At 44.8% G+C, this 15265-nt stretch overlaps 1 protein-coding gene and 1 long non-coding RNA gene across 2 annotated transcripts; both read left to right on the top strand.

Annotated features, from left to right (window-relative positions):
* The first annotated feature begins 2026 nt into the window (after window positions 1–2026).
* Window positions 2027–9102, top strand: LOC118386746 (zinc finger and BTB domain-containing protein 25-like). The gene is made up of 3 exons (XM_035774517.2): window positions 2027–2712; window positions 4227–4421; window positions 4865–9102. Exons 2-3 carry the CDS (start codon window positions 4249–4251, stop codon window positions 6090–6092), a joined length of 1401 nt encoding a protein of 466 aa, XP_035630410.1. The 5' UTR covers window positions 2027–2712; window positions 4227–4248; the 3' UTR covers window positions 6093–9102.
* Window positions 9103–10207: 1105 nt separating this feature from the next.
* LOC127931328 (uncharacterized) lies at window positions 10208–14938 on the top strand. Its single transcript, XR_008140695.1, has 3 exons — window positions 10208–10245; window positions 10921–11016; window positions 14024–14938. It is a non-coding gene; the product is annotated as an uncharacterized LOC127931328 (long non-coding RNA).
* Window positions 14939–15265: the final 327 nt, after the last annotated feature.

Here is a 15265-nt window from a genome sequence, read left to right as displayed (position 1 = left end):
AACTAACATCAAGGCGGTGGCCCGTTCCTGTAGGTTCATGCTCTACAACATCCGCAGAGTACGACCCTGCCTCACACAGGAAGCGGCGCAGGTCCTAATCCAGGCACTTGTCATCTCCCGTCTGGATTACTGCAACTCGCTGTTGGCTGGGCTCCCTGCCTGTGCCATTAAACCCCTACAACTCATCCAGAACGCCGCAGCCCGTCTGGTGTTCAACCTTCCCAAGTTCTCTCACGTCACCCCGCTCCTCCGCTCTCTCCACTGGCATCCAGTTGAAGCTCGCATCCGCTACAAGACCATGGTGCTTGCCTACGGAGCTGTGAGGGGAACGGCACCTCAGTACCTCCAGGCTCTGATCAGGCCCTACACCCAAACAAGGGCACTGCGTTCATCCACCTCTGGCCTGCTCGCCTCCCTACCACTGAGGAAGTACAGTTCCCGCTCAGCCCAGTCAAAACTGTTCGCTGCTCTGGCCCCCAATGGTGGAACAAACTCCCTCACGACGCCAGGACAGCGGAGTCAATCACCACCTTCCGGAGACACCTGAAACCCCACCTCTTTAAGGAATACCTAGGATAGGATAAAGTAATCCTTCTCACCCCCCTTAAAAGATTTAGATGCACTATTGTAAAGTGGCTGTTCCACTGGATGTCATAAGGTGAATGCACCAATTTGTAAGCCGCTCTGGATAAGAGCGTCTGCTAAATGACTTAAATGTAAATGTAAATGTAAGACTGCTGAACAATTAATCAAATAGTCACCTGGACTCGCTAATTATTATCTCTGCATAGTCACTTCACCCCTACCTACATGTACAAATGACCTCGACTAACCTGTACCCCTGCACATTGACTCAGTACCGGTACCCCCTGTATATAGCCTCGTTATTGTTATGTAATCTTATTGTGTTCCTTTTCATTTAATTTTTTACTTTAGTTTATCTAGCAAATATTTTCTTAACTCTATTTCTTGAACTGCATTGTTGGTTAAGGGCTTGTAAGTAAGCATTTCACGGTATCCGGTGCATGTGACAAATAAAATTGGATTTGATTTGCTGATTGGTTAGTCAACATGCAATAATACCTGTATACTGTCAATCACTGAGAAATGCATTTCTAGCTTCATTAAAAACTGTTAACCTGATGGATTTTGGATGTCCTTGTTCTTATTTGTTGGAGGCCCTATACATGAGGCTAACTGTTACGTAACTATGAGTGGTGGGTGTAACTTTACCATATTATCCTTTAGGCAAACTCACATTTGCATGAATTATATCTCTCAACTTTAAACAATGCGAAATTTGAATACAAAATCATTTGTTTAGCTTTTTCCTATGATGTGGCTGCATGAAATTGCAAATAACGTGAATTCGGCGATTACATTTGTTAACTTCATCTTTGTGGCTCCCTGATGAAACAGTAACATCCATTACTGTAGTTAGGCTTAGAACATCTGAACTCTCTATTGCTGTTTTTCAACTGTAACACCAGTGTTACACTAGTGCAGGGTTCTCCAATTAGCACCCCCGAGAGTGGTTTTAGTTTTCTGAGCAAAAAAAAAGATTTAAATTGTTCACAGTGTAGCCATTGTTATATAAATGCAGCTGAAAAACCCCAGCAGCAGTGCCTTGGCCCCAGGGCCGGTGCTAGCCTTTTGGGGGCCCTAAGCGAGATTTGGTCGGCATGGCAAATTGAGTGATTGTCAGTGACTGACATAACAATAAAAAAATTGCTCAACCAAATTTCGAACTTGCACCTTGTGTATTCTACTATTCTAACTCTCAACAGTAAATTGAGACCCTGAGTTCCACAAAAAATGTGGAAGTGTTCTGCAGTTCTACATATTTTGCCATAGGGTGGAGATACATTTTTAACACCTTTCATGCAATTCTATTCATTGTGGCAAGGGGCAGAGATTTATTTCTCTCTTCAGTTTTGTAGCTACTTTCCTGCAATTCTATGACTTATGCCATGTTAATGATATTTCAGTGAGAGTGACTAACAAAATCAATTTGAGGTCAGGGCCCCTGGGCACGTGCCCTGCATGACCGGTTGGTATTCGGCCATGATAACTAATTTAACAATCTAAAAAATGCTGGCTGACCTAGCTAATTTGAGTAACTGTCAGTGATTGACATAACAAGAGAATAATTGCTGATTCACAACCAAATTTCTAACTTGCACCTTGTGTATTCTACTATTCTAACCCTCATCAATAACTTGAAATCCCGACTGGGGTTCGGGCCCCCTAGTGGCCTGGGCCCCCAAGCAACCGCTTTTGTCACTTATTCCTGAAGCCGGCCCTGCTTCGCCCCAAGTTAGCTGAACCTGCTGTTCGCAGGAGCTATGGTCAAGTGAGATATAGGTGCCGGCCTGCATAGAAGGAAACAGAACACGGTTAAATCATCAGTGGAAATGCCCCATATATGGCTTTGCGCAGAGTGTTGAATAGATGCCACGATCCGGACATGAGTGAGTGCTCGGCTCGTTCTCGACACTGTGCGCGTTGAAATCTACGCCCACGGTGACGTTAGCACCGCCTACCGGGCGAAATGCCGTGAAAGAGTACGTCCCAAATGTACGGCGCAGTACAGTCACGTGACGAATAACATGCTCAGTTGACAATCACATATGAAGACGTGAGAGACTGCGAGAATTTCTCTGCAGCAACAAATAAACTCCGAAATATAAACCTGTATTTCGCAAATAGGTGGTAAGAAAGACTCCCAATTATCGTATATGTTTTGTTTTGCAAATAGGAGGGGATATCCAAATGCATGCATTAGTCTAGAAGGAACACTTGATTCGGTCTGACGGAACACTTGATTCAACGCAGACGTGTGTGAATGGATATTATGCTGTCGTGAAACAAGTTGGCGAATTTATAATGAAACTAGCTGTGGGTTGTAGGCTACATAGGGGACTGGCATATTGACCATCTTTTAGGATGGTATTTTCAGTTATTGATGTATTCCATTCGTCGAAAGCTGACCCTGTCGTGGTTGCAGAATGCATGCTTTGTTGCCATGTCAGACAGTCCATCGTATTGGCCCATCTGCTTTGAAGTAGATAACATGAATGTATACATTTGAATAAAGGCTTGCTACAATATAAATATGCCCGGTCGACAATAATACTTCTGGCATCTTTGGAAAGCTCAAATTCTCGCCTTTTCAAGGAAAACACTGTCATGTCCCTTGACGGTTATGATTGGGAGAAAATATAGAGATTGACACTGTTTTTAACCTGTAACTAAGGCTTTATAGCCTATATGGTTAATTATGGCTGCCATTGGTTAAAATCTGCCACAATATCAATGCTGTCAGCTAAGGTACAGTGTATGAGGGGATAGTAGGTGGGTTGGACAAGGCTAACAGAATGTGCACATGATGGACGGTAGAGGTAGCCTAAATATTCATGATTTAATATTTCAAAAAATTCACTGACTATGAGACTAAAATGGCTGGGATTTAAAACTAAACTGAAATTGTTTTAGTCGAACGAATACGAGAACTAACGAAGGATGAAATAACACAAATGTAACAGCCTAAAATGTATTTTAAAACTTAATCTTAAATAGCTGCCGAAATGAACACTGCAGTGTAACAGTACATTCTATTGACCCCATGCTCAGTTGCAATGTACCATTATTGCTATAAGGCTACATTGACATCTGGAATAGTTTTTACGTCATAGTTTTTAGGTTAGCCTACAGTTACTCAATGTTTCAAGTGTCAATGTTTTTCACACCAGACGTGAAGCTCCTTTACTATCTAAAATGTCTACATGTAGAAAGTTACGGAGATGCCAACATCTGGCCCAGTACTTTAGTTAGAGATGCTTCTTTCAGTGCTTTGACCAGCAGAGTATGCCATTGTTTCAGCAACACCTTGAGAAATGCCTTAGTGGATGAGTCAGAGGTGTTACATTTACGAACATGTGTTTGGTGCGTGTTTTAGAGCGTGGGGGAAGAGTGTAGTCCGATAGAACCACATTTTGTCATTGTACAGAAATCAGACCTGTCATGGTTACCAATAGTATTTGTGTGTTTCGTCGTTTATTGAGCTTACCTGGCAAAATGGAATAGCCCCAGAAGTGCAAACCCACCACACTAAAAGTGTTTGATAGGAAGGACATACTATTTTAACCCACGTCTGCACAATATATCCTCTCCCAAATTAATTTTAAGCTGTATATAATACAATCTTAATTACTGTGTGCGTGTAGCAGGAGGTCGAGAAGTGGCATCATGGACGTGTCCAGCCACAGCCTGTTCCTCCTGCAGCAGCTCAACGTCCAGAGGGAGTTCGGCTTCCTGTGTGACTGTACTGTCGCCATTGGCAACGTGTACTTCAAGGCCCACCGGGCCGTCCTGGCTGCCTTCTCCAACTACTTCAAGATGATCTTCATTCATCAGTCAAGGTTTGCTAGCTTTTATCAACAGTACTAGTCAATATCACACTCATGTTGTTGTTAAATACCTATTTGGAGGCCTTCAAGCATTGTACAGTAGCGTGGGCTAGTGTCCACATATGATGTAGGCTAGCATAATAGTGGTCGTCAGGGGTTATTTCATTGGTATTGGAGATTCAAAGGAAGGTTTTGTGTTGACTCATATTTCACTGACTGTTAAAGCTAATATTATCGTTGAGGATGGTAATATACAAAATGTATATGATATGTGTGTTTTCCCTGGAAAGCTATCACAAATAAGATATTTTGAGCTAGTTTTATATATCTTACTCTACAAAATCCAAGAGATACTTTGATATAAGAGACAGATTCAATAAAATGACCTGTCTTTGTAGACTAAAAGCTAATGGGCAGCAATAATACTTTCCCACTGTCTACTACCATCTCCACAGCGAGTGCATTAAAATCCAGCCCACGGACATCCAGCCGGATGTGTTCAGCTACCTGCTCCACATCATGTACACTGGCATGGGCCCCAAGCAGCCAGTGGACCAGGGCCGCCTACAGGAGGGCATCAAGTTTCTCCATGCCTACCAGCTGTGCCGTAACCCCGACGACGAGGGTTCCCCCGATGTTGGCGACCTGGTCCGTATGTCCAACCTGTACGGTATTCAGATTTCATCCCAGTTGGCCAACAAAGAGGGTACTGAGGGCCCTAAAGGTAGTGCAGGGGCCCGAGGAGGAGACGGGCGTCTGTCCACCCAGGCGGGCCGCTCCCACGCTGCACAGTTCTCGATGACCGTGGGGATGGAGGGCATCCCCTCCTCGGACCGTCAGCCCTTCTCTGGTCACCTCCGTGGCGTCTCCTCAGTGGCTTCCGGCGACGACTCAGACATCTCGACACGCATCAAGCAGGAGAGGGTGGAGGAAGGGGAGGGAAAGGAGGGCCACCAGGTGCTGGGAAGGGTAGGGTCCCCAACATCTCCCTCAGCCCAGGGCGGCAGCCCCTGCCAGGGCCTCCTGTTCAAGGATGGCCCTCTGGTGCTGCTGTGCCCCCGCTGTGGCGAGCGCTGCTCCTCCCCCGAGCGGCTCCGCAGGCACCTTTTCAGCCATGCCGCCTGTTCCCTGGATCCCAGTGGACTAATGGAGGACCTCTCCCAGGGCGGGGTAGGGGACCCGGAGGGCCCTGAGGACAAGCAGCAACGTGGGGCCCCCCAGGATCAGCTAGATGCAGGCTGCTTGGAGGAGGCCCTGCGGCAGAGCCAGGCCCTAGCTAATGAGCTAGCTGCTGAGCTAAGTTGGAGCAGGGGCGGTATAGCCATTGGCACTAGTCCACCCCCCACCACCACCTCCAGTACCAGTCACGCACGAAAGCGCAAGATCGCTTGTGCTGTGTGCAGCTTGCGCTTCGCCCAGAAGAGCCAGCTGCAGGAGCACATGTATACTCACACGGGCAAGCCGTCACGCTACCACCGCTACAGCCGCCTCTGCAGCCAGCTCATCCACGCCTCCGGACACTTCTGCGAGGGGCCACCGGAGGGCAGCGTTGGGGTGGCAGCAAGCACCACAGTAATGTTGACGGAGGAGTCCAACAGGGAAGCTCAGGACAATGGCAGCTCCTGCTATTCGCTAGACTCTGAGATCTCACAAGAGAGCGTGGATGCCGTCACTGTGGAATGAAAGTGATAAAAAAAAACTGAGTGCCAAATATTTTTTCTTATTCTTAATTCCCGATAGTACCTCCTGTTTCAGTTTGTTTTCTTTGGTTTGATTCCTACTGAACATGACCTTGTTTCAGTTATAGGGATTCCTTACCTTTTGTCATTATCCTTCCACTTATCCGCTTATATCCTGTCTTTTGTCAATACTGTCATCTTTCTGTTGGTTAGATGAAACCCTGTGATGTGATTCCAGTGTAAACCGTATCTAATTTTATTCAGTGAATGTCTGAATAGAATAGAACATTGTTTTTACATGATACTTGTGTTCTCTCTCTGTTGTCATATGTTACCAGCTGATATTGATTGGAATTGAGCAAATACTATGTATCTGCAGTTATTTCTGAGAATTTGCACATTCCGAAATAAGTAGTTGTTGAAACAGGTATAGTACCAGTCAAACGTTTGGATACACCTACTCATTCCAAGGTTTTTTTTCTACATTGTAGAATAATAGTGAAGACAACAAAAATGTGAAATAATACATGGGATTATGTAGTAACTCAAAAAGTGCCTTGATGACGGCTTTCCATTCTCTCAACCAGCTTCATGAGGTAGTCACCTGGAATGCATTTCAATTAACAGGTGTGCTTTGTTAAAAGGTCATTTGTGGAATTTCTTAATTAGTTTGAGCCAATCAGTTGTGTTCTGACAAAGTAGGGGTGGTATACAAAAGATAGCCCTATTTGGAGAAAAAAAACAAGTCCATATTATGGCAAGAACAGCTGTTATAAGCAAAGAGAAAGATTCGGAAAATGTACAGAGCTTTGAAAGTTTCTTCAAGTGCAGTGTCAAAAACCATTGAGCTATAATGAAACTGGCTTTCATAAGGACCACCACAGGAAAGGAAGACCAAGAGTTACCTCTGCTGCAGAGGATAAGTTCATTAGAGTTACCAGTTACCAGAAACACGAGCAATGGACATTAGACCTGTGGAAACCTGTCGTTTGGTCTGATGAGTACAAATATTAGATTTTTGGCTCCAACTGCCGTGTCTTTGTGAGACACAGAGTAGATTAATGGATGATCTCTGCATGTGTGGTTCCCACCATGAAGCATGGAGGAGGAGGTGTGATGGTGTGGGGGTGCTTTGCTGGTGACACTGTGACACTATTTTGAATTCAAGGCATTCTTAACCAGCATGGCTACCACAGCATTCTGCAGCGATACGCCATCCCATCTGGTTTGGGCTTAGTGGGACTATCATTTGTTTTTCAACATGATTAACAACCAAACACACCTCCAGGCTGTTTAAGGGCTATTTGACCAAGAAGAGTGATGACCTGGCCTCCACAATCACCTGACCTCAACCTAATTGAGATGGTTTGGGATGAGTTGGACCACAGAGAGAAGGAAAAGCAGGCAACAAGTGCTCAGCATATGTGGGAACTCCTTCAAGACTTGGAAAAGCATTCCTCAAGAAGCTGGTTGAGAGAATGTCAAGAGTGTTCAGAGCTGTCATCAAGGCGATGGGTGGCTACTTTGAAGTGTTTAACAGTTTTTTTTGGTTACTACATGATTCCATGTGTGTTATTTCATAGTTTTGAGGTCTTTACTATTATTCTACAATGTGTTATTTCATTCTACAATGTGTTATTTCATAGTTTTGAGGTCTTCACTATTATTCTACAATGTTATTTCATAGTTTTGAGGTCTTCACTATTATTCTACAATGTGTTATTTCATTCTAGAATGTGTTATTTAATAGTAAAATTAAGGAAATACCCTTGAATGAGTAGGTGTCTCAACTTTTGACTGTTACTGTATGTAATGTTGTTATGGATGTTTGTCAGGGTTACAGGAATTTGCAAGGGACAACTTCTTAAGATCACAATGTTGCGGTACACAATTAAAGTATGGAACATCATTATACATATTGGATTTATTTAATTTTATATTTCTTCCCAAAATTGTGAGCAGTGCCTTGCTGTTTATTTTTTTTATTCAGTACCTCCTAACAAACTAGCTAAACAAACTAGAGAATTAGCTTGAATTCAAATGATTCAGGAAGAGTGTACTACCTACTTAAGTGGACAAATATGCAAAAGTAGACTGTCACAAGTGTCATCCCAAGACCTTTTCAAGCTGGAAAACCTGGATCTGTATGTTTCAAGTGTCACAAGAGAGGTGATCTAGAATCAGGTGTTTCCTGTCTTATTCATTCTTGATCGAAAAGGCAAAACTTATTCTAAATCAGTTGGGGGGGGAGAACTCAATATACTTTAAAAATGACAAAAACTAAACTGTAGAAATGATAATGGACCTACATTCACACAGTTTCTAGACTGTCCAGCTCGCTAATAATCACTGAAATGAAAGGTAGACAGTGAGGGAGCATTTAAAATGTCCTAAATGATGGATAGAGGGCTATTTTTTGCAAATTTTGCCAGCAAGGAAATATATCACATTTTCGATGTGGCCCTCCGTACCTCGTTAAAGACCGAATGTGGCAAGGACCTTTAGCACGGGGACCTAAGCAGAGTGGCTAAGTATAGAGTACACTTGTTGAATGTCCTTTCTCCTTGACTAGGAGTATTCAACACTAAGAGGAAGGACTTATTTTAGCTCATAACAGGCTAACATGAGTAGAAGTGACTAAAAGAGATGTTCTGAAATTCGTTAGTGCTCTACAGCTTTATGATAGTGAGATTATAGTTTCACCTTTTGGATATGTGCCAATGGCCATCAGAATGTGTAGAAGAATGCATCTGGTAATGACAAAACCAGGAGTCTGCATGTACTGTGATAGGTTTATACTGTCTCGAAATTGACGATCAGATTTGCCATTTTGGGTGTTTCCATTTTTGTACTGTTGTGTGTGACTTCTGGTCTGTTTGAATTCGCTACTCTTCTATGGTGTTTCCACTTTGTCATACACTTTAAACATGAATGTGGTTTAATGTTTTGTAAATCTGTGTCACCTTTCCATAAATGAGAAATGTTTTGTAAATAAATGTTAAGAGATTGTCCAATTTAACTCTTCTCATTGATAAAAAACATTGGTTTCCACAAACCTGAGTCTGTTTGTGCTATACAATGCCAACTCCTTTGCCAACTCCCTCCTTGACATGCCAAACTTAGACAAGGACTGCAATGGAGTAGGCAAGAGCACAAACAGATCTGGGACCAGGCTTTATGTTCCCTGTTCTTGTAGTAACAATCTGTCACCACCAGAGGCCACTTAAGAGCTGACGGACTCATCCCCAAAAGGTACCATCGCTCCTCTCCTCTACCCCGTGCTTGATGGACTGAGTCCCAATTCTACACCCTTTTCCAGAAGTGTGCACTTGAAAAATATCTGACATGGATTTAACAAAGATGGAAACTCCCCTCCAGCATATGCTTACGCCAATCCTATGCTTATAAATCCATAATGGGGAGTGTGCAAGTACACACTTCTGAATACGCGTGGAGAATTGGTAAGCAAACATGGTCCATTAGTAGCGCAGGGTAATGGAACGACTACACAGAATGTTTTATGCATCCCTCTACGGGGCTCAACAACAAAATATTAAAACTGACAGATGGCTTCTGACTCTGAGACAGCACACCTCTCAAGCAGTGGGTTCGATACATTCCAATTCATTCTTGGACAGCTAGTGCTGGAACCCATCAAACTGTCCAGTGTTGTATTGATGATATATGTTGTTACATAAAGTAAGAGGCTGAGGCTGTAAGGACAATAATTCTCCCTCCCAAACAAATGGAAAACTATTATTGCACCTAATTTAAGAGAAAAACGGATAAACTCGGAAACAGAGCTGTAGTGGTAAAAACTGGCAGTTGTTTGATGATTTATTATAATTTAACTAGGCAAGTCAGTTAAGAACAAATTCTTATTTACAATGACGGTCTACCAAAAGGCCTCCTGCGGGGACGGGCGCTGGGATTAAAAAATGAAATACAAATATAGGACAAAACACACATCACGACAAGAGAGACGACACTACATAAAGAGAGACCTAAGACAACAACATAGCAAGGCAGCAACACCTGACAACACAGCATGGTAGCAACACAACATGACAACAACATGGTAGCAACACAACATAGCAGCAGCACAAAACACGGTACAAACATTATTGAGCAAAGACAACGGCACAAAGGGCAAGAAGGTAGGGACGACAATACATCACGCGAATCAGCCACAACTGTCATTAGGAGTGTAGATGAGTCTCTGAATGAAGAGATGAAGATAAAACTGTCCAGTTTAGGTAGGTTATAAATACATGTAAGATAGTTATATTGCTATAGAAACCAAACACTGCAGCATTCACTGGGGAAGATCATTTTCACGTTAATGAAAAACATTGGTAGACCAGGAGTGAGATTTTGCTTGTCTGTTCGATAATTGAATGAAAAATATTGTTATATTGATAAATACATACAGTGGGGCAAGAAAGTATTTAGTCAGCCACCAATTGTGCAAGTTCTCCCACTTAAAAAGATGAGAGAGGCCTGTAATTTTCATCATAGGTACACTTCAACTATGACAGACAAAATGAGAAAACAAAATCCAGATGATCAAATGATGGTGGAAAATAAGTATTTGGTCAATAACAAAAGTTTATCTCAATACTTTGTTATATACCCTTTGTTGGCAATGACAGAGGTCAAACATTTTCTGTAAGTCTTCACAAGGTTTTCACACACTGTTGCTGGTATTTTGGCCCATTGTTTTGAGGATGTTGCTGGTCAACACGGACTTTCAACTCCCTCCAAAGATTTTCTATGGGGTTGAGATTAGTTGTTTTAGGGGTTAATCTGTTTCGCATTTCTGACACTTACAGGATGATCAGAAGTGGGTCTGGGTAAATTGAAGTCTTCAGAAGATCCTAAAAAGATCCTAAAAATTCCACACCACACTCTCGGGGTGAAAACCTGAGGTAAGGCTGACAGAGACCCCCAGACGTTCCAATAACGCCCTCCAGACCCTCAACGTGAACTGGGGACCCCGATCTGACACTATGTCCTCAGGCACCCCGTAGTGCCAGAAGATGTGAGTGAACAGGGCCTCCACAGTCTGTAGGGCCATAGGGAGACCAGGCAAAGGGAGGAGACGATAGGACTTAGAAAAATCCACCGACAGGTGCGACCACGGCCGTTGTGGAACGGGTAAGGGTTGTAGCTTACCTCAAGGCAGGTGCCTAGGAGCCTTACACTGGGCGCACACCGAGCAGGAGAAAACATAAACCCTCACATCCTTAGCCAAAATGGGCCACCAGTACTTCCCAAAGACAGCGCACCGTCCGGCCGATCCCAGGATGACCAGAGGAGGGTAACGTGTGGGCCCAATAGATCAGCCAGTCGCAGACAGCAGATGGAACATACAGACGCGCGGCCGGGGGAGTGGGCTCTGCACGTGACGCCCACTCAATGTCCGCGTCCAGCTCCCACACTACCGGCGCCACCAAACAATAGGCGGGGAGTATGGGAGTGGGATCCATGGACCGCTCCTCTGTGTCATACAGCCGGGATAATGCGTCTGCCTTAACGTTCTGGGAGCCTGGTCTGTACGAAAGGGTAAACAGAAAACGGGTGAAAAACATGGCCCACCTTGCCTGGCGAGGGTTCAGTCTCCTCGCCGCCCGGATGTACTCCAGATTGTGGTGGTCAGTCCAGATGAGACAAGCCAATGTCTCCACACCTTCAAGGCCTTGACGACAGCCAACAACTCCCAGTCCCCCACGTCATAGTTTTGCTCCACCGTGCTGAGCTTCTTTGAGAAGAAGGCACAAGGGCGGAGCTTCGGTGGCGTACCCGAGCCTTGAGAGAGCACAGCTCCTATCCCAGCGTCAGACACGTCCACCTCCACTATGAACTTCAAAGAGGGTTCCGGATGGGCCAGCACGGGAGCCGAGGTAAACAGAGCCCTCAGGTGACTGAAAGCCCTGTCCCCCTCAGCTGTCCACTGCAAGCGCACCTGACCCCCTGCAGCAGTGAAGTAATGGGAGCCGCTACCTGACCAAAACCCCGGATAAACCTCCGTGCCAAGTAGTTGGCAAACCCTAAGAATCACTGCACCTCCTTTACCGTGGTAGGAGTCGGCCAATTACATATGGCTGCAATGTGGTCACTCTCCATCTCCACCCCTGACGTGGAAATGCGATATCCTAGGAAGGAGACGGACTGTTGGAAGAACAGGTATTTCTCAGCCTTGACGTACAGGTCATGCTCCAACAGGTGACCAAGCACTCTGCGCACCAGGGACACGTGCTCGGTGCGTGTAGCGGAGTATATCAAAATGTCATCACCACTACACCACTACACCCTGCCCGTACAGGTCCCTGAAAATCTCATCTACAAAAGCTTGGAAGACTGATGGCACATTCATCAAACCGTACGTCATGACGAGGTACTCATAGTGCCCAGAGGTGGTACTGAAAGCCGTCTTCCACTCATCTCCCTCTCGGATACGCACCAGGTTGTAAGTGCTCCTGAGATCTGGTTTTGGGAAGAAGCGCGCCCCGTGCATTGACTCTATGGCTGTGGCTATGAGTGGTAGCAGGTAACTATACCTCACCGTGATCTGATTTAGATCCCGGTAGTCAATGCACAGACAGTAGTAAATGTGCAGACGCAGATCTCCCTCCGTCTTATTCACAAAAAAGAAACTCGAGGAGGCAGGTGAAGTGGAGGACCTAATGTACCCCTGATGCAGGGATTCGAGACATATGTTTCCATAGCCTCCGTCTATGCCTGTGAGAGGGGATACACGTGACTCCTGGGAAGTGCAGCGGCAACAACCGCACAATCGCCCCGTCGATGAGGTGATAATTGTGTCGCCTTCTTTTTAGAGAAGGCGAGAGCCAAATCGGCATATTCATGGGGAATGCGCATGGTGGAGACCTGGTCTGGACTCTCCACCATAGTAGCACCAACGGAAACCCCTAAACACCTACCTGAGCACTCTTGCGACCACCCCGTGAGAGCCCTCTGTGGCCAAGAAACAGTGGGGGTCATGACAAGCTAACCAGGGTAGGCCCAGCACCACGGGAAACACAGGAGAGTCAATAAGGACGAGACTAATTCTCTCCGTATGACCCCCCTGCGTCACCATGCCCAAAGGAGCGGTGACCTCCCTAATCAACTCTGACCCTAATGGTCGTATATCTAAGGCGTGAACGGGGAAAGGAACATCCACAGGGAAAATGGGGATCACTAAACTATGGGCTAAAGCTTTATCAATGAAATTCCCAGCTGCGCCTGAATCGACGAGTGCCTTATGCTGGGAATGCGGGGAAAACTCAGGAAAAGTTACAGACATAAACGTATGTGCAACAGAGGACTCTGGGTGAGGATGGTGCCAGCTCACCTGGGGTTACGCCAGGGTGCCCTGCCCGCTGCCTCGATTCCCAGAGGAACTGATAAGAGAATGTTCTCCAGGTACATAACCCAATTTAATTATATTGCTCAGTCTGCAAACCAGAATTTGTAAGATCCTGGTCGAATGAAACAGACGGAGGCTCAGCTAAAATAGTCAAATAAATGGATTCATGGGAACTTTCTAAAGTCAAGAATACACAACAATTCATTTTATACTGACTTCTCACGCCCACACATTCACACAGCCATACACACACACATACACACAAACAGACGCACACAATGTCCTGCTACGCACACACTGTCTCACTACCCAGCCGACAGAGATTAGTGACCTTGTCCTTGAGACATACTCCCCGTTCTCTCCCAAATCTCTAGTCAGGTCGGCACCAAGCTCAGACAGTCTGTGTTTAAAATACCATAAAGACATATTGTTTACCCTAATTCTGACTAGGACTACACATTTATTGATTATAATTTTATACATTCTAATTAATTCCGTACAATTATATGTTTCAGGGTGGAATATTCTAATCTTTAAATTAACAGATAATTCTCAACTAACAGGAACCCACCTGGCACCAACCGGCAGTGTGACCTCTGCGGCCACAGATAGTGCACGAGTGGGAACCCCTTCCATTCTCCCTGCGCACCGCCCCTCCCAGCTCCATGGGTATTGGAGAAGGGATGAGGGAGGATGAAAGCACCAGACCCGATCTGAACGTCCGCGAGTAGCCAGCAGGTTGTCCAGCCGGATGGACAGGTCCACCAACTGCTCAAACGAGAGGGTGGTGTCTCTGCAGGCCAGCTCCCGACGGACATCCTCGTGTAGACTGCAGCACTGTACACTTTACCTTCTCCACTATGCAATCTGGTTTCCAAGCTGGTCATGGGTGCAACTCAGTCACGCTCAAGGTCCTAAACAATATCATAACCACCATAGATAAAAGACAGTACTGTGCAGACGTTTTCATCGACCTGGCCAAGGCTTTCGACTCTGTCTATCACCACATTGTTATCGGCAGACTCAAGAGCCTTGGTTTCTCAAATGACTGCCTGCAATAATCACTGAAGCTGGAGACTTATATCTCCCTCTCTGTCAGAACAGCTTACCGATCACTGTACAAGTACACAACCAATATGTAAACAGCACACCCAACTACCTCATCCCTATATTGTTATTTATCCTCTTGCACCCCAGTATCTCTACTTGTACATCACCATCTGCACATCTATCACTCCATTGTTAATGCTAAATTGTAATTGTTTCACCACGATGGCCTATTTATTGCCTTACCTCCCTAATCTTCTACATTTACAGACACTGTACATAGATTTTTCTATTGTGTTATTGACTGTACGTTTGTTTATCCCATGTGTAACTCTGCGTTGTTGTTTTTGTCGCACTGCTTCGCTTTTTCTTGGCCAGGTCGCAGTTGTAAATGAGATCGTATTCCTGGTGAAATAAAAAATATACATAAACGTGACTTGTTATTAAGCACATTTTGACTCCTGAATTCATTTAAGGCTTGCCATAACAAAGGGGCTGAATACTTGACACAAGACATTTCAGCTTTTCATGGTTAATTAATCCGTAAAACATTTAGAAAAACATAATTCCACGATGACATTATGGGGTATTGTGTGTACTTCAGTCACAAAATACCTACATTAAATCCATTTGAAATTCAGGCTGTAACACAGCAACATGTGGGAAATGTCAAGGGGTGTGAATACTCTCTGAAGGCACTGTGGCCTATACATAGAAATAACACAGGTGAGTCAGTCCCTCTAGAGCAGGTAGCTTTC

Source organism: Oncorhynchus keta, chromosome 8 (assembly GCF_023373465.1).
Source record: "Oncorhynchus keta strain PuntledgeMale-10-30-2019 chromosome 8, Oket_V2, whole genome shotgun sequence".
NCBI classification, from domain to species: domain Eukaryota; kingdom Metazoa; phylum Chordata; class Actinopteri; order Salmoniformes; family Salmonidae; genus Oncorhynchus; species Oncorhynchus keta.
The sequence above is the reverse complement of the archived record's forward strand: the minus strand, read 5'-3'. Positions and strand labels throughout refer to the sequence as shown.

What these genes read in the sequence shown, in the direction of transcription:
- LOC118386746 (XM_035774517.2), top strand. Translation starts at nt 4,249, where the DNA reads ATGGACGTGTCCAGCCACAGCCTGTTCCTCCTGCAGCAGCTCAACGTC. An exon ending in ATCTTCATTCATCAGTCAAG is followed by an intron (nt 4,422 to 4,864) that starts GTTTGCTAGCTT and finishes CCATCTCCACAG; the next exon opens with CGAGTGCATTAAAATCCAGC.